Source organism: Kogia breviceps, chromosome 4 (genome assembly GCF_026419965.1).
Source record: "Kogia breviceps isolate mKogBre1 chromosome 4, mKogBre1 haplotype 1, whole genome shotgun sequence".
Lineage (NCBI taxonomy): Eukaryota > Metazoa > Chordata > Mammalia > Artiodactyla > Physeteridae > Kogia > Kogia breviceps.
In genome coordinates, this window is record NC_081313.1 from 175,788,239 (window position 1) to 175,812,178 (window position 23,940).

At 52.9% G+C, this 23,940-nt stretch overlaps 2 protein-coding genes and 1 long non-coding RNA gene across 4 annotated transcripts in view; 2 read left to right on the forward strand and 1 right to left on the reverse strand.

Moving 5' to 3' along the window:
- Positions 1-5,398: 5,398 nt before the first annotated feature.
- Positions 5,399-7,201, forward strand: LOC136794192 (uncharacterized). Its single transcript, XR_010840578.1, has 3 exons — positions 5,399-5,448; positions 6,219-6,261; positions 6,654-7,201. It is a non-coding gene; the product is annotated as an uncharacterized lncRNA (long non-coding RNA).
- A 2,255-nt stretch (positions 7,202-9,456) lies between these two features.
- Positions 9,457-14,975, reverse strand: RDH8 (retinol dehydrogenase 8). Its single transcript, XM_059059832.2, has 6 exons — positions 14,873-14,975; positions 12,355-12,516; positions 11,297-11,476; positions 10,212-10,305; positions 9,817-10,000; positions 9,457-9,707 (listed from the first exon to the last, which is right to left on the reverse strand). The coding sequence occupies exons 1-6, from the start codon at positions 14,973-14,975 to the stop codon at positions 9,492-9,494; spliced, it is 939 nt and encodes a 312-aa protein (XP_058915815.1). The 3' UTR covers positions 9,457-9,491.
- A 1,898-nt stretch (positions 14,976-16,873) lies between these two features.
- Positions 16,874-23,940, forward strand: part of COL5A3 (collagen type V alpha 3 chain) — a 38,757-nt gene continuing 31,690 nt past the window's right edge. For both annotated transcript variants that reach the window (XM_067032840.1, XM_059059839.2), the window contains exons 1-6: positions 16,874-17,073; positions 20,903-21,061; positions 21,155-21,344; positions 21,420-21,576; positions 22,243-22,347; positions 22,678-22,830. In XM_067032840.1, coding sequence (XP_066888941.1) covers positions 16,986-17,073; positions 20,903-21,061; positions 21,155-21,344; positions 21,420-21,576; positions 22,243-22,347; positions 22,678-22,830 — 852 coding nt within the window. In that variant the 5' untranslated portion in view covers positions 16,874-16,985. The remainder of the gene's footprint in view (positions 17,074-20,902; positions 21,062-21,154; positions 21,345-21,419; positions 21,577-22,242; positions 22,348-22,677; positions 22,831-23,940) is intronic.

Here is a 23,940-nt window from a genome sequence, read left to right on the forward strand (position 1 = left end):
GGTGACGAGGGGTCTGCTCCGCCCTCCTCAGCCAATCCTCCGCGGGTTGGGGGGCTGGGGACAGTTGCATTGAGAAGTGTTCCAGGCCCCACCCACGCCTTGGGGGCCAGGGTGTTAGGAGGGCTGCCTTTCCCATCAGCCATTGGGTCGCATCCTGCAGCCCTCTCCTCCCCCAGCAGGGAGCCTGGGCCATGTGGCCCTGGGCATGTACTCAAGTCTTGGCTGGGATTGGCCGGTAGGGGCAGGAGGAGAGAGGACTGTCCCCTCCTCTGCCCTTGTGAAACTGGCGAGAGTTTCTGGGGTAGTTGTTCCAACTGGAGCAATGATCAGCCATATGGCATTTAGCCATCTGACCCCGGGGACCCACTGCAGTGGAAGCTTCTGGGAAACGCATGGGTCAAATGCTCTTACCGGGTTTCAGATCTTTCTGAGCCCAGCAAGCACTGCATGGCTTTTCTCCTTCCTTGCAGGAGCCAATTACACTTGGTAAACCGTCCACTGTCTATTGTTCCTAAATCATGCCAATCTCTCTGGGCTCCTTTTCCAACAGGCAAATTATACACATTAAACCAGGGAGGAAAACACATCTTACTTGCAGCATTCCTGGAAGAAGGCTTTCTCTGGCCTGAAATAATTCTCACTGGCTGTTTAACATGCCCTATTAAAGACGTTGAACCCAATTTGTGGTGTCTGCCCCTTCAAAGCAGGTGGGGCTGCAGACAAGTTTGTCTGGTTCTTTCTTCTTTTGTGAAGTCAATACTGCCAGCTTGGAGAGTCTCGCCTATTGCAGGGACCCAGACCTCCCCAAGCAATGATAATATACATTTATCCCACAAGAATTCATTAAATATTTACTACAAGCTTGGCCCTACTTAGCATGCTGAGGACACAGCAGTGACCACAAAAGACAAAGTTGCTGCTTGTGTGGAATAGACTTTTTTAAAAAAATGAATTTATTTATTTTATTTATTTTTATTTTTGGCTGCATTGGGTCTTCGTTGCTGTGAGGGGGCTTTCTCTAGTTGCGGTGCACGTGCTTCTTATTGCGGTGGCTTGTCTTGTTGCAGAGCATGGGCTCTAGGCGTGCGGGCTTCAGTAGTTGTGGCACGTGGGCTCAGCAGTTGTGGCTCGCAGGCTCTAGAGCGCAGGCTCAGTAGTTGTGGCGCACGGGCTTAGTTGCTCCACGGCATGTGGGATCTTCCTGGACCAGGGCTCCAACCCATTTCTCCTGTATTGGCAGGTGGATTCTTAACCACTGAGCCACCAGGGAAGTCCCTAGAGTGGACATTTTTTGAGAACTTACTTTCTCCTTAAACCTCATAGCCTCCCGTGACTTGGGTTCACTGTGTGCCCACTTCTTTGTAGAGATTTGGGAAACCGAGTGTGTCAGACACAAAGAGGGTAGTCATTTATTCCTCAGGCATTTATCGTGCACCCACTGTGGGCACGACGCTGTTCTACATGCTCTATGTACACTCACAGAAGTCTCACAGCTGAAGTAAGGATTACCACCCATTGTACAAATGAGGAAACCGAGGCCCTGAGAGGATGAGCAACTTACCCCGGGTCAGGCAGGTGAACCATGAGGATGGGTAATGCTCTTAAGTCTATGGTCAACAATCTCTTATGAAGCAAAAAAAATCAACAGAATTGAATTAAAGCCTGGATGAGGGATGCAGGTGAGACCTAATTTAGAAAGTTCTAGAACACTGGTATCCGTTTGGGGTGGCATATTCCACCGCTGTCCCAGTCTCTCAGGGAACCTCCAGTGGTTCTGTTCAGCTCTCTCTTGGCTGGGGGTGAGCTCCCTCCCTGCACATCTTCATCCTTCTACCAGGTGTCCACATCCCTGCCCCCATCCTAGGGGCTCCCAGGTGTCCAGAATGGGGGATATCCAAAGGTGAGGGGCTGCAGAGGCTTTATTCTCACCTCCCTCTCCAGTCTGGGCTCCTTCCTCAGTGCCAGTGTCTGTCTCCCGAGTGGGAATCTTTACCAGGTAGGTGCATCCAGGCCTCTTTGCAGCACACTCAGGCCTGCAGAGGTCTCTTGAGTTTCTTTTCTTTCCTTTTTTATTTTTATTTTTTAGCAATAAGCAGCATTTATTTATTTATTTATTTATTTAGGCCACACTGCAAGGCTTGTGGGATCTTAGTTTCTGAATAGGAATCAAACCCGTTCCCCCTGCAGTGGAAGTTGTTAGCGTCCTAACAACTGGACCGTCAGGGAATTCCCTTGAGTTTCTATTTTGACTTGGAGGTGGATCCAGGAAGGGAAAACTGCCCTTGGGTACCAACGAACAGCAGAGGAGGCAGGAGAACAACCAGCGTGGGGTCCTTTGGGATATAACCTTGCCACTCAGTTGAGCTAATGGATGGAGCCAGAAATGGATGCTGAGTGAATGAGTGATAGCAGGAATTCATATCTCATGCACCTGATCCCTGCACTCCACTCCAGTCCAGGTCCCCCAAAAAAAGAATGATAAGCATTTGCTTAATAATTAATAATGAAATAAATAAAATAAATTTGAGCACCTACTGCATGGCTGGCTTTGTTGCTGGGGACACAGCAGTGAACAGGATGGAAACCACCCCTCAAGGAGTGGATATTTACTGTAGCCACTTTCACCTGGACTCTCTCTTTGAATCCTCTCAGCAATCTAATGACCCACTGACCCATTCTGCAGGTGAAAAAATCGCAGAATGAAGTGTCCTGCCCAATACTGTACAGATAGGAAGCTGAGGCACAGAGAGGTTAAGTGACTTGCTCAGGGTCACACAGCAGGTAAAGAGATGGGACTGAGCTTCTGAATCCAGGCTTAAGAGGGAGCCCAAATTAGCAGATACAAACCATTATATATAAAATAGATAAACAACGAGGTCCTGCTGTATAGCACAGGGAACTACAGTCAGTATCCTGTGATAAACCATAATGAAAAAAATATGAAAAAAATATATATAATCACTTTGTTATACACCAGAAACTAACACAACATTGTAAATCAACTGTACGTCAATTAAAAAACAGAACAAAACAAAGAGGGAGCCCAAGGAAGGTAAGAGGTCGGGAGAGTAGCTATGGGCTCCACCCAGGTCTGCTGGCAGCTGTCAGTGGTCAAGTCCAACCTCTCGAGTTTGGCCACGAGAGGGCGCCAGCGAACCTTCGGCCGGACGCAGAGTAGCGCTCGGCCTCCTCCCGCAGGAATGTCAGTGGAGGAGGGAGGGGACTTTGGCCTCTAGCCTAGAGCAGCTGCTGCTGCAGCTCAGATTCCGCCCGCCTTCCCCTCCCTGGGACAACCCGTTTGCAGCGAGGCCGGGGCGGGCGGGACGGCCTCGCAGGGATGTGTGCCCTCTGTTTTCACCCGCTCCTCCTGGGCTTGCAGCCCGAGGCTTCCCGGGAAAGTCTGAGAATAACACCCATAGCCACATAACAACGAACGTCTGTCATTGATGGTACACCTACTAAGTTCCTGCACTTACTGCGACTTTCTCTCCACCAACTCTTCCATTCTACGGATGAGGAAACTGAGGCTCAGAGAGGTACGGTTGATCGCTCTGGTAGGAGGTGTCAGGAGTTTCTTAGCATGGACGGTATGCCGGGATGTGCCCAGTTTGGTCACTTCCAGTCCCAGCCAAGGCTCCTTGGGTCATTTCTTGGTTTCCTCAGGGCTTTAAGAACTGGCTTTGCTTCCAGATCCCTAAGGGAATCGCATGCCTCCTCTGCGGGTCAAAGGAGGTTTCTGAAGGCAGTGAGAGTTTTCAAGAGAAGCTTATTGCTAAGAGAGGAGAAAGAATAATTTAGCAATCATGTTTGGGGTTGATTACTGGGTCTGAAAGCACCGTGGAATTTCAATATGTGTCCCCACAGAGCTCACAGCTGGGCCAGGGAGAACTACCCATAAATAAGAAGCTGCAAGGGCGCAGAGGAGCCTGCCATGTCATCTAGCCTGGGGAGTCAAGGAAGGCTTCCTGAAGGAAGTGATATTTAGGCTGAGACCAAAAAGTTTCAGTAAATTAAGAATAATTGGATGGGACTTCTCTGGTGGCGTAGTGGTTAAGAATCTGCCTGCCAATGCAGGGGACGTGGGTTCGAGCCCTGGCCCGGGAAGATCCCACATGCCGCAGAGTAACTAAGCCCATGTACCACAACTACTGAGCCTGCACTCTAGAGCCTTCAGGCCACAACTACTGAAGCCTGCGTGCCTAGAGCCCGTGCTCCGCAACAAGAGAAGCCACGCAATGAGAAATCCACACACTGCAACAAAGAGTAGCCCCTGCTCACCGCAACTAGAGAAAGCCCGCACACAGCAACGAAGACCCAACACAGCCAAAAATAAAATAAATAAATAAAAATTAATTTTAAAAAAATAGCAGGTTCAGGGGATAGAGAGGGGGCCTCTCTGAGGAGGTGACATTTGAGTCCCTATATGAGTTGAAGGAGGGAGACATGTGGATATCTGGGAAAAAAGTATTCTAGGCAGAGGGACGAGCAAGTGCAAAGGCCCTGAGGTGGAAGTGTGTGTGGAGTGTTTAAGAAACAGCAAGGAGGTCCATGTTCTGGGAATGGAGTGACTGATAGGGAGAGAGTGGGATATAATCTAAGCTGAATATTCAGGGATCAGATCGCGTAGGAGGCCACATCATTGTGGATCTGAATCTAAGTCAGAGAGAGAACCAGTGGAGAGTTTTGAAAAGGGGAGTGACATTTTCTTTCTGTGTTAAAAAATTAGTCTGGGGATGGCCTTTGTTCCTATGACTTGAAATCCAAAAATAACAACGACGATAAAGAAGAATAATTCCACAACATAAAAATAAGACCAAATACCAGAAAAGTTAAAAAAAAAACTGAGAAAAAGTATCTGCACTTCCTACCCTAGACCCCTTAATGTTCATAATATATAAAGAGTTTCTAAGAATTAATAATAAAATATAAACAATCCCATAGAAAAAAAAATTGAGCAAAAGTTGTAGTCAGAATGTCCACAAAAAATGAAACACAAATATTCTTTAACACACTAAAAGACACTGGGCCTCACTCATGATAAGAGCAATGCAAGTTAAAATAAGAGAAATGTGAGATACTAATTTTTATGCATTAGATCAGCAAAACTTGGAAGAACCATAATGCCCAGTATGGTGAGGCTATGGGGGAAGTAAGCATGTTAACATGTGGACATCAGTCCTCCCCAGTAGAGGTGAAACTGATGATGTTCATAAAAATTACAAATGCTTAGTTTCTTTGGCCAAGTAATCCTATGACAGAAATGCTTGCAATGTGTGAAACGATATATAAACACAAGGTTATTCATTGCAGCTATTTCTATCATAGCCAAAGATTGGAGAGAGCCCAAAGATTCGTCACTACAGGATCAGTTGCATAGATTATTGTCCATCTACACAGTGGAATATATTGCAGCTGAACCAAAGAATGAGGAGGTCTTCTTGGGCTGAGGTGAGAAACTCCTAAGACGTATTATTCAAGGAAAGAACCAAAGTTCACACTTATGTGTATAGTATGTTGCTTTTTGTGAAAAAGTTTAAAAAGTGAATATTCATGTTTTTCCACTAAAATACTCCATATTTACTTTTAAAGTTGTGAAAAAATATACACAACACAAAATTTACCGTTTGGGCCATTTCTGAGCGTACAGTTCCGTGGCATTACGCACATTCACATTATTGTGCCACCATCACCACCATCCATCTCCAGAGCTCTTTTTATCTTCCCAAACTAAAATTCTGTCCCCATTAAACACTAACTCCCCATTCCCCCTTCCCAGACTCTTTGAACCACTATTTTACTTTCTGTGTACGAATTTGCATACTCTAGGTACCTAATATAAATGGAGTCATGCAATATATCTGTCCTTTTATATCCGGCTTATATCGCTAGGCATAATGTCTTCAAGGTTCATCCATGTTGTAGCACACGTCAGAATTTCCTTCTTTTTTCAGGCTGAATACTATTCCTTTGTGTGTATATATCACAGTTTATCCATTCATCAGGTTTTTTAATCCCTTGTATAATCAGAAAGAAAACCTGGATAAATAACTCACGCAATTTACAACAGGCAGTGGGGGCGGGAATCAGGAATTGGGCAATTGAGGAAAGATGAGGGTAAGAGAATTGTTTAAAAAATATTTCCTCATATATGTTTTTTATTTTAAAAAGCACTGTGAATGTTTTACCTCTTTGAAAGATATTTTTATATCTATATGCAGGGAGGAAAATGCAGAAGAGGAGGAGGCTGGTGCAATATTCCAGGTGAGAAATCATGGTGGTTGGAGTAGGTTAGGGAGCAAGAAGGTGTTTTGAAGTGGTTGGTTCTGCATATACTTTGCAGGTCAGGTGAACAGGATCTCCTGATAGATTAGCTGTGAGGTGTGAAAGAGAGAAAATAGAGACGACGCCAAGATTTTTGGCTTGAGCAGCTAGGATGTAAAGATGAGGTGGTGGGGGCATGAGTGTAGAAATAAAGAGTCAAGGGTTAGCTTGTTATTATCACCTTCTGAGCTTTGGCCAATATCTGCTGGTCACCAGTAGCATCCACCTGGAATTTAATAACAGCATCCCTCACCACACTGCATTTGTTTTTTTTTTTTTTTGTGTGTGTGTGTGTGTGTGTGTGGTACGTGGGCCTCTCCCCACGGACCCAGACGCTCCGCGGCATGTGGGATCTTCCCGGACCGGGGCACGAACGCGCGTCCCCTGCATCAGCAGGCGGATTCTCAACCACTGCGCCACCAGGGAAGCCCTGCATTTGTTTTTATAGTTGCCATTTGGATTGATGATGATTCTTCCTTATATGCAACAGAAACTGACTCAGTGTGATTTAAGCTGCAAAGGAATTTCTCGGGTAGATCCTGAGGGCTCACGGAATCACCAGCCTTGGAAGATTGAAAGGGACAAAGTGGCAGCGCAGGGCAGCAGCTAAGATCACAGCTTAAGTCACCACCCCCTGAAACCAACCAGAGGCTCTGGTTTTTGCTGCCAACGCTGGCAATGCCATGCTCCTGTCGCTTCTGCTACATCCTCTTCCTGATCCCTTCTGTGGGTGGCCAACTCTCAATTCTAAATCCTGTGCATGTGCAGAGTGGAATCAGGGTCACATGCTCACCCTCTAGCTGCAAGAGAAGCTGGGAGAGGAGGTCTGGTGTTTTCTTGCACCAAGAGTCTACACATAGGGGGTTTGGAATACTGTATGTGCCACCTGCAAATAAATATCGAGTTCAGCTTCACTGATGGTGGGTATGATGGCTTTTTCTTCTTGGTAAGGAGATAAATGTGTCTTTTAAAATAAATTATTTAAAGGAATTTTTAAAACGTTTTTTCTAATTTAATTTTTTTTTTTTTTTTTTTTTTTTTTTTTTGCGGTATGCGGGCCTCTCACTGTTGTGGCCCCTCCCGTTGCGGAGCACAGGCTCTGGACGCGCAGGCCTAGCGGCCATGGCTCACGGGCTTAGTTGCTCCGCGGCATGTGGGATCTTCCCGGACCAGGGCACGAACCCGTGTCTCCTGCATCGGCAGGTGTATTCTCAACCACTGCGCCACCAGGGAAGCCCTAATTTTTATTTTTTATTGGAGTATAGTTGATGTACAATGCTGTGTTAGTTTCAGGTGTATAACAAAGTGATTCAGTTATACATATACATATAACCATTCCTTTTCAGATACTTTTCCCATATAGGTTATTACAGAATATTACGTAGAGTTCTAAAGGATTTTTTTTTTAAAGCAAGAGAATGCTGGACGTAAAATTCAGGACAGTGGAGACCTTTGGGGTGAGGCAGACAGTGAATATCGATAATGTTCTAATGGTAGAGTCTGATGGTGGGCTAGTGTGTATGCATTTTGCTTCTCTGCTTTGTCAAGTGCATATGTTACATCAGTCAGCATCTTGGATGGAAAGAGACAGCACACTCACAATGAGTAATTTGGGAAGTGAAGAGGACAGAAACAATGGTTAAGCGAAGGGTTGGGGCTAAGGAGCCGTGCCGCCCTGCTGGCAACCGTGGGGTCCCATCACCATCTTTAGTTGAAAGAGGCAAAAGGAGGGAGTGGTTCTCAGAAACTGGAGCTGGGGCTGAGATAGAGGGTTGCTGCGAATCCACAGTGACCTGCATGGGAGGAGCGTGAGGTACAAACGCCGTGGCCTTTCCCCTCCCACTGGCAGAACCCATCGTAACCGGAAGCCAAAGGTGGAGGAAATTGATTGATGTAATCCTGGGGTGAGCCTCCTGGGTAAAGACCTCTTGCGCATGCGCATTTCTTTTTTTTTTTTTTTTTTGGTAGTAGGGGGGCCTCTCACTGTTGTGGCCTCTCCCGTTGCGGAGCACAGGCTCCGGACGCACAGGCTCAGCGGCCATGGCTCACGGGCCCAGCCGCTCCACGGCATGTGGGATCTTCCCGGACCGGGGCACGAACCCCTGTCCCCTGCATCGGCAGGCGGATTCTCAACCACTGCGCCACCAGGGAAGCCCAGAATCTCTTTCCTCTTTAAGGCTGAATAAATATTCCATTGTATGGGTGGATCACATTTTGTTTATCCAGTAACCCGTTGATGGACATTTGGGTTGCTTCCACCTTTTGCCTATTGTGGGCAAGGCTGCTCTGAACATGGGTATACAAGTATCTCTTCAAGACCCTGTTTTCAATTCTTTCAGGTAATACCCAGGAATGGAATTGCTGAGTCATAGGATAATTCTATTTCACTGTGGAACTGCCATACTGTTTTCCATAGTGGCTGTACCATTTTACATTCTCACCAACAGTGCACAGGGTTCCAATTTCTCTACATTCTTGTGAACACTTGTTATTTTCTGGGCAAATTTTTTTGGATGTAGCCATGCCAATAGGTGTGAGACAGACCCTATTGCTTTTTAATTTTTTATTTAGATGTAAGAAATTGAACTTTATTAAATACAGTGATTGCTAGTGGTTACAAATATATATTTTGTGAAAAAATATACATACATTGCTGGTGTATGCACAAACACATTTTACTGATGGAGTATGTGACCAGAAAAGTCTGGAGACCCCTTAGTCAAACCAGCTTTGGCTGTGTGTATAGGCGGGGAGGAGGGATGGTGATGCCTGGATCATCCCAGAATCCACAGACCGAAGATAACGAAGCCCAGAGGTTGACTGAGGAAGTCTGTCTCATCCTTCAAGGTCCAGCAACAATGCCCCCTCCTCCAGGAAGCCTCCCTTGCCTTCCCAGACACGACTCCAGCTCTCTGATCTGGGCTCCTCAGCCCAGGGTTCCAGAGTCCCAGGGTCCCCTCTCTCTGCCCCAGCCCTGACCGCAGAGGGGTCTGTGTCTAGAGGCTGAGGGCTCTCTGGGGTCCCAGCAATGCCCAGGCACAGAATGGGTCAAGCAGAGTTTGCTGAATGAATGAATGAATGAACGAGTGGAGAGTCTGTATGGCCTGAGATGGATGTGAACCAAAGAGGCTTGGCTGTTCAGGGGTGAGGAGGGTTGGGTGAGGCTCTGCTCACCGGGGCCACACTGGGGTACGGAAGCAGCTGCAGGCCAGACATCGAAGGCCAAGGTTGAGGAGGCGTGGCCAGCGGAAGAGCAGGCGATGGGAGGTTTGCACATACAGGCTGCCGGAGGGGTCCATGGCTTTGAGGGCAGTCAGCGGAGTGTAGCGGGCGTTGGTCTGTCTGCGCAAGGGTGGTCTGGCTGAGCCGATGACCTTGACAATTACCTGTGGGGTAGAGCCCTGAGCTTTGGGTCCCAAGGAGAGGGGGGTTCTGTAGCGACGGGCCCCCTCACATACCTGAGCCATGTCCTGGGGCTCTGGGCCCCCCACTCACCTTGGCCACATCCTGTGGGCTCTGTCCCACAGAGTGAAAGAGCTCCCTGGAGGCCGGGAGGTACAAATCCCGAAAGTAGCTCAGGGTGTCAGCGTCCGTGCCTGGGAACTCGGCTGTGGAAACCTGCTCCAGGAGCTTCCCTTCAAATTCGGTGGCCACCGGGCCCGGCTCCACCAGGGAGATGCTGGGAACAGGGGTAGTGGGAGAGGGTCCTGAGCCCCAACACACTCGCTGCCCCATTTTGCCCATTACCGTCCACCTTTCCTCTTCACTCCCCTGCTTCTCCCATCATTGTTTCATGCCTCCTTGCTCTCCCATCTCCTCGCTCCTCCCCTTCCCTTGTCCGTCCCATCACTGCCTTCATCCCCCTGTCACTGTCCAAGTGCCCGCCTCACAAGATGTTGAACTGCAGCATCTGAACAGCCAGACTCTCGAAGAATCCCTCCATGGCGAACTTGGAGGCCGCATAGACTTCATTGAACGCAACACCTGAGAGGATTACAGGAAGGTGGGCTCTTTGGGGGTCTGGGTGATGGGCTTTGTAGGTCCAGAGGGATGGGGTCTTGGGAGACAGAGCAAAGAGGATTTAGGGATCAGAGCGTATCCGGGGCCAACCTGATGGGAGCATATGGGGTCAGGATGAGGTAGTCTTGGGGTGCCAGGTCCCACCTCTTCCTGGCAGTGTTCCATCCACCCTCAGCCCAGGGAACTCTCCTATTTCCCTCTATCCTCTAAACCCTTGGGCCACTTGGGCGTGGGATGCCCAGGGTCCCCAAGGGCAAGCGCCATTCACCAGGGTCTTTATTGGTCTCTGTTGAGCAGTGAATGTGTCCCCCTCCCTTCCAAGATCAGGAGGTTGAGCTGGAAGAGCAGCTGAAGGGATGGGGCCGAGTAAATGCAGCTTTCCATGACAGGGTAACAAGTAGGGTGGATTCCTTAGGGGACTGCAGGGGAGGGGGGCAGATCCGAGGAAATTTCCAGGGAAAGGAAGGGAGTCTAGAGAGGTTCAAGGGGGAAGGGCCTGGGAGAAAGGATGGCAAGTAGATGGCCTCCACGGTAGGCCCATAGCAGACATCATTAGTCAATCTCTGCTCTTCTTCCTGCAGAACCTCAGAGCCCCAAATCTAGAAGTCTCTGGAGCCAGGCTGGAGGTGTTTGGCAAGAAGGAGCCTCGGGGGGAGTGCTGATGGTTCCTTTGCTTTTGTGGGATGGTTGGAAGAAACTTTTGGAAGTTTCCAGAAGTGGGGTCGATAATGGATGTGGATGGCCTTTGGCAGCATCTATACCACCCCTGTCTACTCCTGTACCGTGGTAGACATAGTTAATCTATCCCAGAACTTTTTCCTTCTGAGCTGCAGAATGCTTCTCAATGCAGGCCTATTTAGGGAATATGAGCTATAAAACCCAGTTGCCAACCTTCCAGCCGGGGGAGGGTCAGAGGGTCAGAGGATTCCCAGGGGTGTGCGTCCCCAGGGCTCACCTTGCAGCCCCATGACACTGCTGACCACCACGATGTGGCCCTGTCGTCTCCTCTTCATGCCAGGAAGTACAGCTTTGACCAGACGGACGGCCCCGAAAAAGTTGGTATCAAAGACGTTCTGCATGGCAGCCAGGCTGAGCCCCTCCAAGGGCCCCACCAGGCCCACTCCAGCATTATTCACTAAGGGGGTAGGGCTGAGGGTTACTTTGCAGTCCCCCAACCCTTCTAGTGTCACTCCCCCAGGGACACTCCCTAAATTATCCCACCCCTCCCCCACTCCAGGTTCAGGGCTAGTCCAAGGTACCTTGGGGGGACAAATGTGTAGCATTGATAATCTTTTTTTTTTTTTTTTTTTTTTTTTTTTTTGCGGTACGCGGGCCTCTCACTGCTGTGGCCTCTCCCGTTGCGGAGCACAGGCTCCGGACGCGCAGGCTCAGCGGCCACGGCTCACGGGCCCAGCCGCTTCGCGGCACGTGGGATCCTCCCGGACCGGGGCACGAACCCGCGTCCCCTGCATCGGCAGGCGGACCCCCAACCACTGCGCCACCAGGGAAGCCCCAGCATTGATAATCTTTAAATATAGTTCAGCATTTGTTATAGGGGACTCTGAACCCTGGGTGGGGAAGAGGGCTGCTGGGAACAGCCTCCACTTTAATGCATGAGCAATTCAGCTCTGACTCCAAATTGCATCAAAACGGCCACATCCTCCTCAGAAGACCGTTTAGGGACCATGAGTTGCTTCTTCATCATGCTCCTTTCCCACAATGACTCATCAAATTAATTTTCCCAACCACATATGTTTTTCTCCATATGTGAGAATTTCTAGCTGATAAAATCCACCCTATCCCCAGGTCTCAGGATATTTCGTATATTTCTAATAAACTGAATGGTATCCTGGGCTCTTAGGCAACTGATCTACCCCTTTTGTCCAGAGTCAGAGGATATTAGGGAAACAAGAGAGTTAGTGCCCAGACACTGGAAATAACAACTTGCTGTGATAAGGGTTTATGCTTAGGCCAGGGAGGGGGCGAGGGACCCCAGGGGATGCTCAGACTCACCCAACACGTCCACTTCCCCTCCCTGGATGCAGCTGAGACACTGGGCCACTGACTCATCACTGCACACGTCCAGCTGGGCCACGGTGAGGGTCTGACCCAGAGCCTCCCCAGCAGCTGCCTCCAGTGTCCCCTTCTTTCCCAGGTCCCTCATGGTGGCCACCACTGGGGACAGAGAACAGAGTTGGAGCAGGCACTAGATTCCTTTACCCGGTGCGTAGACTTACATGTTCCTGTGATATTTTGCATGAGTAGTCACAGAGGAATGGAGGCCCACAGATTTATACACCTACATTCGCCATACAACCACAAATGCATACTTGTGTACAGATATTTGTATATACTTCTATCCATCCATCCACTCATCTGGCAAACATTTATTGAGCATCTACTACACCCTGTGCCCTATTCTAGGTGCTGAGGCTATTGCATGAAATAAGATAAAGTCACAGAATTCAAAACCGGTAGGTAAGACAATAAAATAAATACAGAACAGATGGCTTGAGAAAAGAAACGCATGCACACCTAAAGTCAACTTATGTGCAAATATGCACATGCAAGTATGAATAGCCCCATTTGCATCATCAACGAAGGTTCCAATTTATTGAACACCTACTATATGCCAGATAATATGTTAGACACATTTATAAACACTAACTCTAATCCTTACAAGAATCCTATGATTAGGTCACTGACTTATTTTCCAAAGATGGTCTCAACATCTTTTATCACACACGCTCTTCTAGAACCTAGCTGCTCACCCATCAGCCCATGAAATCTGATTCCTCTCCCCTTGAATCTTGTGGCTAGCTGGGAATCAATAGACTATGGTAAAGGTAACACTGTGTGGCTTTTGAGATTAGGATGGAAAAGATGTTGCAGTTTCTGCTTTGCTTGCTGGAATACCCACTCTTGCAGGCTTCAGCCACCCTGTAGCAGCCCAGCTGTCCTGAGGCCACCATGCTGGGAAGAAGCCCAAGCTCGCCCAGATAGAAAGATCACTGGAAGAGAGAGACATGCCTGCCTAGCCCTGACATGTTCCAGTCTCCTCTGTGAGCCTTTGACCCGGAGCCCGAAGTGCCCAGCTGAGCCCTTCCAAATTCATGACCTTTGTAAACCATGAGACATAGATGACTGCAGCTGTTTTATGCCATACATTTTGGGGTGATTTGATTTTAGCAATTGTAATCAGAACACGTAGGTAAGATTATTATCCCCATTAACACACAGAGGCTCGACACAGTGAAGTTTCTTGCCTGCTCCACCCCTAGCAAGTGTGAGAACTGAGATTTCAGCTTGGGTTCCTCTGAGTGCTGAGCTCATGCACCTGTACACATGTTTGCACCCGCCCCCCCTAACGACTGCACCCACAATCACGTACACATTTGCATGTTGTCTGTGAGCCCATGAATGGGGCCGCATGCATCTACATATAGTGACAAGCATGGGGCCGGGGGGCTGGGCTACCTGAGTTCAGATCCAGACTCTGCCACGTTCCAGACTGGGCAAGTTCCACCTTTAGCAGTCGGTGCCTCAGTTTCCTCATTTCTAAGATGGGGCAAATGATAGTGTCCACCTTACCGGGGTGATGTGGGGATTAAATGACTTTCTATATGCAAAACACTTAGATGGAAGCCTGGCACATTGCAAGCAGTCAATAAGCATCACCCTTCAGCAGTGTTAGACACTCATCTGCCAGCCCACAGCGACACACGCTGCACAATCGCCTCTCTGCACGCTGGCACCCTGACCGTCACACCCAAAGCTGTGCATGTCTCTAAGACAGAGGGTAGAGGGCTGGGAGAAGCAACTCTGCCAACTGGGGCAATGCCCTCACCCCTGCATCCTCCTCTTAAGTAAAAGCCCTTTGCTTACTTCGGCTCCAGTGTGCTCTGGGTCAGAGGTTCCCATGGGTGGGGTGCAGATTGGGGTCATTGATTCCAGAGTGGCAGGGGGCCGAGTCTCTAGACCTAGAGCCCCCTCTTCCTTAAACCCTCAAGGTCAGGGTCACTTAAGAGGCTTATCTTGGGAGCGTTAATCTGGGGAGGAGTGGGGGTGGGGACTCTTAGGGAATGACTTAGTGAAACCTCAGAGAAGCCCTCCCCAGCCAGCCCTTCTAAAAATAAATATCACCCACACCCACCCCACTTGCTGTATTTTGCTTCTGACCACTTAACTGCACTAGGCACATAATACAATTTTAAAATCTGTTTATTGTTTGTTCTCCCTCACCTCCCCCACTACATCACTACCTAGAACAGAGATTTTTGTCTATTTTGTTCGCAGCTGTGTCTCTAGCACCTAGAATCTGGCACCCGATAGGTGCATCAGGAATATTCTTTGGATGAGGGGATGATTCACAGGCAGAGGTGGGAGGGGGGCCTCCATGTGTCCTGGGTCTCCCCCAAGCCCACAAATGCAGTCGAAGTCGTGGACTAGTGGACATAGTGCTGGGAGAGCTAAGGGTCTTGGGAGGCCATGCCCACCCCTGTCCTTCGCAGCCTCACCCCGGTCCCCTTACCCTGGTAGCGCTGCCTGGGGTCACGAGCCAGCTGCACTGCGAGCTCCAGGCCAATTCCCGAGGAGCATCCCGAGATCAGTACAGTCCGGGGTGCGTCGGCCATGTTGATGATCCCTTCCTGGACGCGTGACCTCTGCTGGCCAGCACCTGCCTCCTGCCGCCCATCCTCTGATCATCTGTCCCCTCCTAAGCACCCCCCACCTGACCCCCTGCAGGATGAAGGGGCCCTGGGAGCCCCCAGTTATGAACTGACTTTGGGCAGGCAGCTGGGGGGATCCCTTCACTTCAGTAGAGTCCCTTCCTTTTTATCTGTCAAAAATGTCCTCTCACGGCTACACTCAAAACTGGGGGCTTTTGTTATGATGATAAATTTATCCAGGGCTGGGGGCAGTTTCAGGGAGGGTGGGGAATAAATGGAGGTGTTCTCTTGCTGTCTCTACTCTGGGCAAAGAATCTGTGATTGGGGCTTCCCTGGTGGCGCCGTGGTTGAGAGTCCGCCTGCCGATGCGGGGGACGCGGGTTCGTGCCCTGGTCCGGGAGGATCCCACGTGCCGCGGAGCGCTGGGCCCGTGAGCCATGGCCGCTGCGCCGGCGCGTCCGGAGCCTGTGCTCCGCAACGGGAGAGGCCACCGCAGTGAGAGGCCCGCGTACTGCAAAAAAATAAAAGGAATCTGTGATGGGAGAGAGGTGACCGAGAGTGTGGTCCCAGAAGGGTCCGTTCAAAGAGAATGGGCAGAAATGTCAGAAGGTGGGATTAGATTAAAGGAAGCTCTTCCCAGGAGAGCAAGGCAGGGCAGGAACTTTATGAGTCTTTTAGCTAGAAAAGTCTTAGTCTCTGATGTCCCTGGAGAGGGAAGAGGAGCAGCTTGGGGAGATTCCCTCTCCTCCCCCTACGGAGGGCCCCCCTCTCCCCCTCAGGCCAGATGCGGCCCCACCCCCTCCTCCCTAAGGACACAGAGTCTCTTTGTCTGAGGAGCCAGAGGCTGGGAGGGAGACACTGCCGGCTTCTCCCTCTTGGCCTCGGGGCGGGGGCGGGGGCGGGGCGGGGGCGGGCAGTGGGCAGTTCAGGGCCCGGGATATGCCCCTTGGGTTCCTCCCTGCGGAAGCTCTTTCAGATCCTGCATGTCTGTGCTTGTTCAATTGCACAGACAGCTCCACCCGACCTGATCTGCTGGGGCCTCCTCACGTGGGGGCGGGGGAGTCCCAGTGGGGTGAGGCGGGGTTCTGCCCCACCCCAGGAATGGCAGGGATCCACCCCTCCCTGTGGCAGTTCCCTGCTTAGGGTAGGGCCGTCCTCCCGGATTTAATGGGCCATGTGTGAGAATGGAGCTGGGGCATCCATCTGGGGCCTGAGTCAGGGAGAAGAGGGCTATGCAGGTTGGAGCCTTTATTTGAAGATTAAGAGTTTGGGGGGAAGAAAGAACTGTGAGAACTGTGTTTTGCAATCTGTGGTGAGGGTTTGGGGGTGGGGCTAGGGACCCCATTTTGGAATCTGGGGTGAAGTTTGAGGTGGGGTGAAGATCCCTTATTTAGGGACCTGCAGGGAAAGTATGGAGTGAGGTGGGTAGCTCTTATTGTGGGACCAGGCAGGTGGGTGAGAATTTGGCATCAGAATTTGGGGGCCTGGCTGAGACAAAGGATCTGGTATAAGGCTGTACCCCCTAATTCCAGGGCCTGGATGGAGGCCGCAGGTTTGCATGGGAGTAAGGTCTCCTTTGACGGGGCCTGTTAGGAGAAAAGGGTTTGGGCTAAGGCTGGGACCCCGGATTCTAAGGGTGGGTGGGAGTGACCCTCCTCCGACCCTGTGGGGTGGGGCAAGAAGGGCCCGGCTCCCGGCCCAGGGCTCCACCCCTAGCTGGGCAATCAGAGCTCAGCACAAACTTTCCCAATTCCACCCACCAGCTGTCGGCTACCCCCCCCACCCCCCCACCCTTCCGCGAGCTCCGCCTGGCCCGGAGCTGGAGCGCAGGGCGAGGCCAGGGCGGGGTCTCGGGCAGTCTCCTGTGGATCCCGAGTGGAGCCGGCCGCCGCGAGAGTGCCCCGAACCCGTGGAGTCGCCGCGCCCCGCAGCCGCCCCGGCTGGTCCCCCGCCTTGAGTGTGGGTCCCGCGGGAATGGGGAGTCGGCGGGGCCCGGGCCAGCCGCGGGCCGGCCTCTGCCTGCTCCTGGCCTCTCTGCAGCTTCTCCCCCGGACGCAGGCCGGTGAGCCGGGAGGGAGAAAATAGGACCCGGAGTGCAGGATGCGTCGAGGCCCCCAAAGACGGCGTGGAGTCGGGAGTCGGGGGCGTGCATGGGGGCCGTGCACGTTGCGCGTGGCTTCGGTGTGGTGTTGCGGGGCGAGCGTCGGACTCGGGGGCGGTTTGTGAGTGCGACAGCTTGGTGCGGGGGGCGTCGGGGAAACGTGCGACCCTGTCTCCTGGTGGGTGCGCGGGAATGAATGCAGTGTATGGGTATACATGTGTGTGACAGTGTGCATGCGGCCATTTGGAGTGAAGCTCTGTGTGCGCTGCGTGCGGGACATGACGACGATTGAAGGGGTCTGGGTGATGGGATGGGGCCCCCGGGCGAGTGTGTGTGACTGAGTCGTGGGGCTGATTTTGCGAGTAACCGTGTGTGTGTTATGCGTGTGATTGTGTGTCTCTGGGTGACCCTCTGAGGACTGTGGTTGTGGTTTGGGAGCCTAAATACTTGCCCACGAGGATAATTCTCAGGGGGATGGTGGAGGGTGAGCGGGGACTAGTAGGGGAGAGGGTTGATCTGGGATCCAGAGCTCCCTTTGCGTCTCCCCAGATAGCTTCACCTTGTTCCCCCTCTTTCTCCTCTGCCCCTAATTAGCGCGCGCCCACCTCCTTTCCCCCCCATCTCTGCCCCCCTTCCCCCTCCCCGTACTCCCCTGAGCCGGATCAGCACCATGGACAGGGCCTCGGGAGGGCCTTGGTGAGGGGCGAGGCGGGGCGGGGCGCGGGGCGAGGCGGGGCGGGGCGCGGGCGGGGCGCAGGCGGGGGCGGGGGGAGTGGAGGTTGCTGCCCCAAGCTGAGTGAGCCTCGGGTGTTTTTTTCCGAGCAATTTCTCAGGGGACCCCCAGGGGTCCCGGGGGCCGCCGGACGGGTGAGTCAGCGCTGACGCACGTCCAGCTGCGCGAATCTGGCTGGACGACGCGCCCCGCCCCGCAGGGTTCTGGGTCGGGGGCACCCCGGGGTTCGGGAAGGTCGTGGTCCCTCAAGTGGTGATTGAGGGGCGCTTCCCTGGTCTGAGATACCCCAGGTCAGGCCCTCCCCGTAATCCCTCCCTAAGGTGAACTCAGGACCCCACCACACTCACCCCCACTTTCTCACTTTCTCCTTTTCTCTGCAGTCCAGAGAGGTGTGTGTTTACGCGGATAATCCCAAAGTGGCCTATGCCCCACTCCCACGGTCACACATCCACACAGTCGTGCGATCTCAGGCGTGCACTCAGAATATAAGGCCCCCGGGACACGAGGAATGTTAATCACCCCGGGGCCCACGCCAAGGCAACCCCATCAGCCACCCGCCACGTGGTCACAGCTCTTGTCACCCACCTACACTTTCAGACTCTCACACATGCTTCCACTGGCATCCATACAACGCAGTCGACGTTCTCAACCAGTCACCCGCTCGCTGACTTGGCCACACTCTCGCGTATCACCACACTCCTCCATCTCGAGTCTGAGCTGTTACCATCACAGACTCCCGAGCATCACCTGCAGGATCTCGAGCTCAGCGCCAGGACCCCAGGACAAGTCAAAGAACTGCACCTAATCCCTCCATCATAGGCCAAACACTCACAGACATCGACACGCCGCAAAGCACATGCTCAGCTGGTCCCCGGTCCGTAGAGAGTCTCACACAGTGCTTGCAGTCTCATGCATGTACACAGTCGCGCGTGTACCTATGTGCACAGACACTCACACCTAGGCTCTCCTACTCATCTGAGAGGGTCCCAGCCATGACCCAGCCCGGTCCCTGCCTGCCTTCTTCCACATCCTAGACCCCACCTAGCCTCTCCCTGGGGTCCTGACCAGCACAGGAGAGAATCTGTGAGGGAAGGGCAAGCCAGTTACTTGACAGACTGCTGCCCCCTGGCCCTGCAGGCAGGGCTCAATGCCTCTTGTGTGTCTCCTTGTCACAAAGCCAGCCATGGAAAGAAAGGGCAGTTGGTTTCTGAAAGGTCATTACAGAAGGAACACAGATTGAAGCAGGAGGCATTTGGGTTAGATGCTGGGAAAGACTTTTAAAATGTTAATCAGCAGTTGGTCAAGGAGAAACCCCTTCCCAGTGCATAGAAAGTGGAATCTGGATGAAAGGAGAGCCTGGGAGGGCCACACTGGGTGGAATCATGGACCTCAGCCCTCCCCTGGGCCCCCGCCGGGAGAGGGGGTAGCTGGGATGATTATTCCACGGGGGAGTGACCCTTGTGGTCAGCAGAGCCTGGGAGCCCAGATTTTAGCCCCAGGGGACTGTAACCCAAATACCTCTTAATAACAACCCAGCCACAGAACAGGCAATTAAAGATGGGGCCGGTGGAGGCAGCAGGGTTGGGGGGGGGGTGCCGAGGGAGAGAGAGAGAGAGAGAGAGAGAGAGATGGAGGGGGTAATCCACACACAGAGATATATAGAGAGAGGCACAGAGAGAGAGGTATGCAGAGAGAAACAGATGTGAGACTGAGGGAAGTACCAATAGGCAGAGACAGAGAGCTAGAGAGCTAGAGAGTGAGAGAGAGCTGGGAAGTAAGAGAGGGAGGGAGAGAGAAAGACTGATTCAGAGTTGGACACAGAAAGCGGGACAGAGAGAAGGCAGGGAGGGGGAGAGAAGAAAAAAAGAGTAGAAAGAGGTTGGGGGCAAGAGAGAGCTGAGGTTGGAATGGGGCTCTGGAGAGTCTGGAGAATGAGGGGGCTTACCCAGGAGGAGCTGGGGTGGGGGGGCCCTCATCCAAACCCCTGTCTCCCTGGATCCCAATGGTGAGGTCAGTAGAGCCGCCCCTGGGGTGAGGTCATAGCAGAATCTGGCTCCTGCCAAGAGGCTGGGTCAGGGGGTCAGTGGGACAGTCTGCTAGGGGGAGGGGAGATCAGGCAGGAGTTTGGGGCTCAGGGGAAGCCCCCGCCCCCGCCCACCCTTGCCCAAGTCATGTGGTTCCACTTAGCAGTGGCCGGGCTACACAGGGTGGGGCTGGTAGGACGGCCTGGGTTAGGATCTCACTGGACCAGTCCCTTCCTTTGCTGGGATGAGAGGGAGAGGATGAGAGGGAGGAGGTCAGAAGGGTATCAGAGAGAGGTGATCAGAGGATAAGGTCAGAGAGGGTGATAAAATGGGGAGGTCCACAGGTCAGATGAAAGAAACTGGGATAGAAAGAGGGAAGGAGGTCAGGTGGTAGTCAGAGGAGGAGGTGGTCAGGGTCAGGCAGAGGAAGGTCAGAGGGGGCGGCCAGAAGAAATCAGTGGGAGTCAGAGAAAGAATGGCCAGAGGGAGGAGGTCACGAGGGTTGAAGGTCAAGGAGGAGGTCAAGAGGGTTGAAGGTCAAGGAGGAGGTCACAGGTGATGGTGGTCGAGGAGGAGCTCAGAGGGAGGAGAGCCCAGGGAAGAGGTGGGGAGGACACATGCAGGGAGCCCCTCCTCTCTAAGCGGGTTTCCCCTGGCAAGGGGGCTTCAGGCCTGGAAAGCAGCCCCGGGGAACTGGTGCGGGGGAGTGTGGAGAGGGGGACAGTTTGGCTCTGGGGCTCAGGCCAGGAAGCTTTGATTCATCTCAGAACTAGGTCAGCTTTTTATTTTTCTCACCAAAAACCAAGGGAAAAAAAAACAGGAGTCAACAGGCTGATGAGGCTGGAACAGCTGTGGAGTGGTGGTGGTGGTGGGGGGGTATGCGTCCCAGACCTGCTCCTTCGCCCTGACCCACAAACATAGCTGGGTGGGGGTGGGGGGTGGGGAGCTGAGTCCCCCCCCAAAACCCGAACCACTCACGCAGAGTGCTTGGCTTGTGGTAACTGCCCCGCACCCTGGCTTCTTTCCGTCGCAGACCCCGTGGATGTGCTGAAGGCACTGGGCGTGCGGGGGGGCCAGGCTGGGCTCCCCGAGGGTCCCGGCCTCTGCCCCCAGAGGGTCCCGCAGGGCGACCGGGCGTTCGGGGTGGGCAAGGCCGGCACGCTCGCTGTCCCCACGTGGGAGCTCTTTCAAGGTGAGTCAGGGTGAGAGGGGCTGTGGCTCATCCTGGGAGCATGGGTCACACAGTCGGGCCTTCTGAGCTGCCCCTCTCCCTCTGTCCTCCCAGCCGGGCACTTTCCTGAGAACTTCTCCGTGCTGATGACTCTGCGGGGCCGGCCGGCCAACCAGTCTGTCCTCCTGTCCGTCTACGATGAGGGCGGCGTCCGGCAGCTGGGCCTGGCGTTGGGGCCGGCTCTGGACCTCCTAGGTGACGCCTTCAGCCCCCTCCCCCAGCAGGTCAACCTCACGGATGGCAGGTGAATATGGGGAGGGTGGGAGTCCCAGGAGAGGTGAGCTGAGAGCATGCCCCCACTGAGACTGTCCCCTTGCAGGTGGCACCGTGCGGCGGTCAGTGTGGATGGTGGGACGGTGACCCTGGTGTCTGACTGTGAAGCTCAGCCCCCCGTATTGAGCCAGGGACCCCGATTCATCAGCACAGCTGGACTGACCGTGCTGGGGACCCAGGACCTCGGGGAGGAGACTTTTGAGGTAGCGCTTTTGGGGGAAACTGAGGCAGAAGGTGGGAGGGACATTTGTCCACAGCCTGAACCTGGAGAAGAGAACGGAGAAGGGAACTATCCAGCTTCAACTTCGCGCCAGGAAGCCGGGGAAGGGGGCGCCAGGCATCATGGTGCATCTCTGTGGCATGGGCCTGTGAGACTGTAAAGCCATGAGCTGATCGTTTGTGATGGTGCATACGTGGCCTGCGGTGGGAGGATAAGGCTGTGAGGGTGTGTGACGCCGGCAAGGCATGGGGTCGTGTGGCTCGGTGACAGATGTGTTTTCGATGTGGTGGCTGTTACGTGTGTCATGAGTCCAGGGACCTCGTCATCTTGTTTCCCTCCTCATCCCCAGTACCTTGAAGGGCACCTGGCACGCGGTAGGTGTCACCATGTGCCGCGAGTGAAGGAACAAACGTGCCTCTGATGGGACAGATGCTGTGGGGTGTGGCTTGTGGTTGTGGTTTGGTGTCACCCCGAAAGAATCCTCCCCCTCTCAGTGTTTTGGGGCAGAGGAGTTTCGGGGGCTATGGTGGGCCTATGCCCTCCCTCTACTTAGCCTGCTTTGGGTGGAAAGACACCAGACCTTGATGCTTGGAATGGGGGTCGGAGTCAGCCTGCAGACCCCCTTCCCCGACCCCCACTCTCTCCCCAGGGAGATATTCAGGAGCTGCTGATAAGCTCAGATCCTCAGGCTGCCTTCCGAGCCTGTGAGCAGTACCTTCCTGGCTGTGACGACCTGGATCCTACGGCCACAGGGGTGAGTAAGGGGCTTGTCCTGAGGTCGCTGGCTGAGTCCTCCTCCCTGGCTCCAGGTCTCAGGAATGAATGAATTCTGAGCCCTATCCAGGGGGCTGAGTGACCCCTGCCCTTAAACTCTTCTTAGGCATGAATGAGCTTGACTTCAGGTCACATAACTGACCCTTGGCCCCTCATCCTATGATTTACCTTGACCCCAGGTCCCAGGGCTGAGTGAGCCCTGGCTTTAAAACATAGGACCAATGGACCCTGTGCCAGCATGAGCCCAGGTGATCTGAGTGATGGGGCCTCCACTCAGGGAATCTGGACCCAACTGGAGTCCTCTTCCCAGGTACCCAACGGGGAGCCAGAAACCCCTCCCCCTCGGCGGAAGGGGAAGGGAAAGCGGAAGAAAAAAGAGCGAGGTCGTAAGGGGAAGGGCAGGAAGAAGAAGAGCAAGGAAATTTTGGCCCTGAGTCCACCTCCTGTCTCCCTGGAGAACCAGGTAAGGGGTCTGCGATCTCTCCCCTCTGTCCTTTGACGGCCCTGCTTCTGGGCTCTGATCCGCACGGACCCCTTGTGCCTCCTCCAAGGTCTCTGCCTCTTGTCTCCAATAACTGACCTTTGACTTCTCTCAGCTGACCGATCCCTGTCGGGGGCTCTGGTCCTGTCTTAGGTGCCCTTTCTTATCTCCCTCCCAACTTCCAGTTCTGCGGGGGGACACACCCAGTTGAGTACCTTATTATTAGGAGCTCTTGATGAGGGCTACTGTTTAAGGGGAGCCACTCGCTGGGGTGAATGATGGGTTCGTTAGTTAGTGTGTCATTGTTTGGGGTTGACTGGTTGGGGTCATGGGTGAGGGTTATTCATTGGGGGTCGCTAACTGGGGGGACACTGTCTGGCCTCCCTGATAGAGATTGCTGGTTGGGGGGATCATCGTAGGGAGGTACTGACTGAGGTTGATGTTTGGGGCTTTCCTAGTTGGAGGTCACTGCTAGAGGTCATTGATGGAGGCCGCTCTTGGTGTTATTGGTTGGGCAAATTGGGCAAGTCACCAGTGGGGGACCACTGATTAGAAGGCCCTAGTGGAGTCACCAGTTGGGGTCACTAGTTGGGGGAGTGCCTTTCAGGGGATCATGGATGAGATAGTTAGTTTGGGAGTTCCTGATGGGTAATTAGTTGGGAAGTCATTGATGGGTCATTGGTTAGTGGAATTACTGTTTGGGGGTCGTTGATCAGGGAGCACTCGTTGAGCTCACTCATGGATATTCACTGTTGGAGGATCACTGGTTAGGAGTCACTGCAAGGGCTTATTGGGGGTCACTAGTTGGTACTTATTGTGGGGGGGGTCATTTGTTGGGGAGGTCGTTGGGTGGGAGAGTAACTGGGTGGAGTCTTTGATGGGGGTCATTAATTGGGGGGCCCCTGATGGGTCACTGGTTATAGGAATAACTGGTGGGAGGCCAATGATTCGGGTTGTTAGTAGGTGTGTAGGGCTCATTGGTTAGGTTCCTTAGTGGGGATCACTTGTCATGGGTCATTAATTGGGGGTCATTAATGGGTCACTGGCTGTAGGAATAATTGGGGGCCATTAGCTGGGGGTCACTGGGTGGGT

Bases quoted from the DNA above. Each gene is read 5' to 3' on its own strand.
- RDH8 (XM_059059832.2), bottom strand. From the start codon at position 14,975: ATGGCCGACGCACCCCGGACTGTACTGATCTCGGGATGCTCCTCGGGA. The intron at 12,517-14,872 runs GTAAGGGGACCG...CTCTGTCCCCAG, and splicing joins CCCCAGGCAGCGCTACCAGG to TGGTGGCCACCATGAGGGAC. The intron at 10,001-10,211 runs GTGAGGCGGGCA...CCCTGTTCCCAG, and splicing joins ATGCTGCAGTTCAACATCTT to CATCTCCCTGGTGGAGCCGG.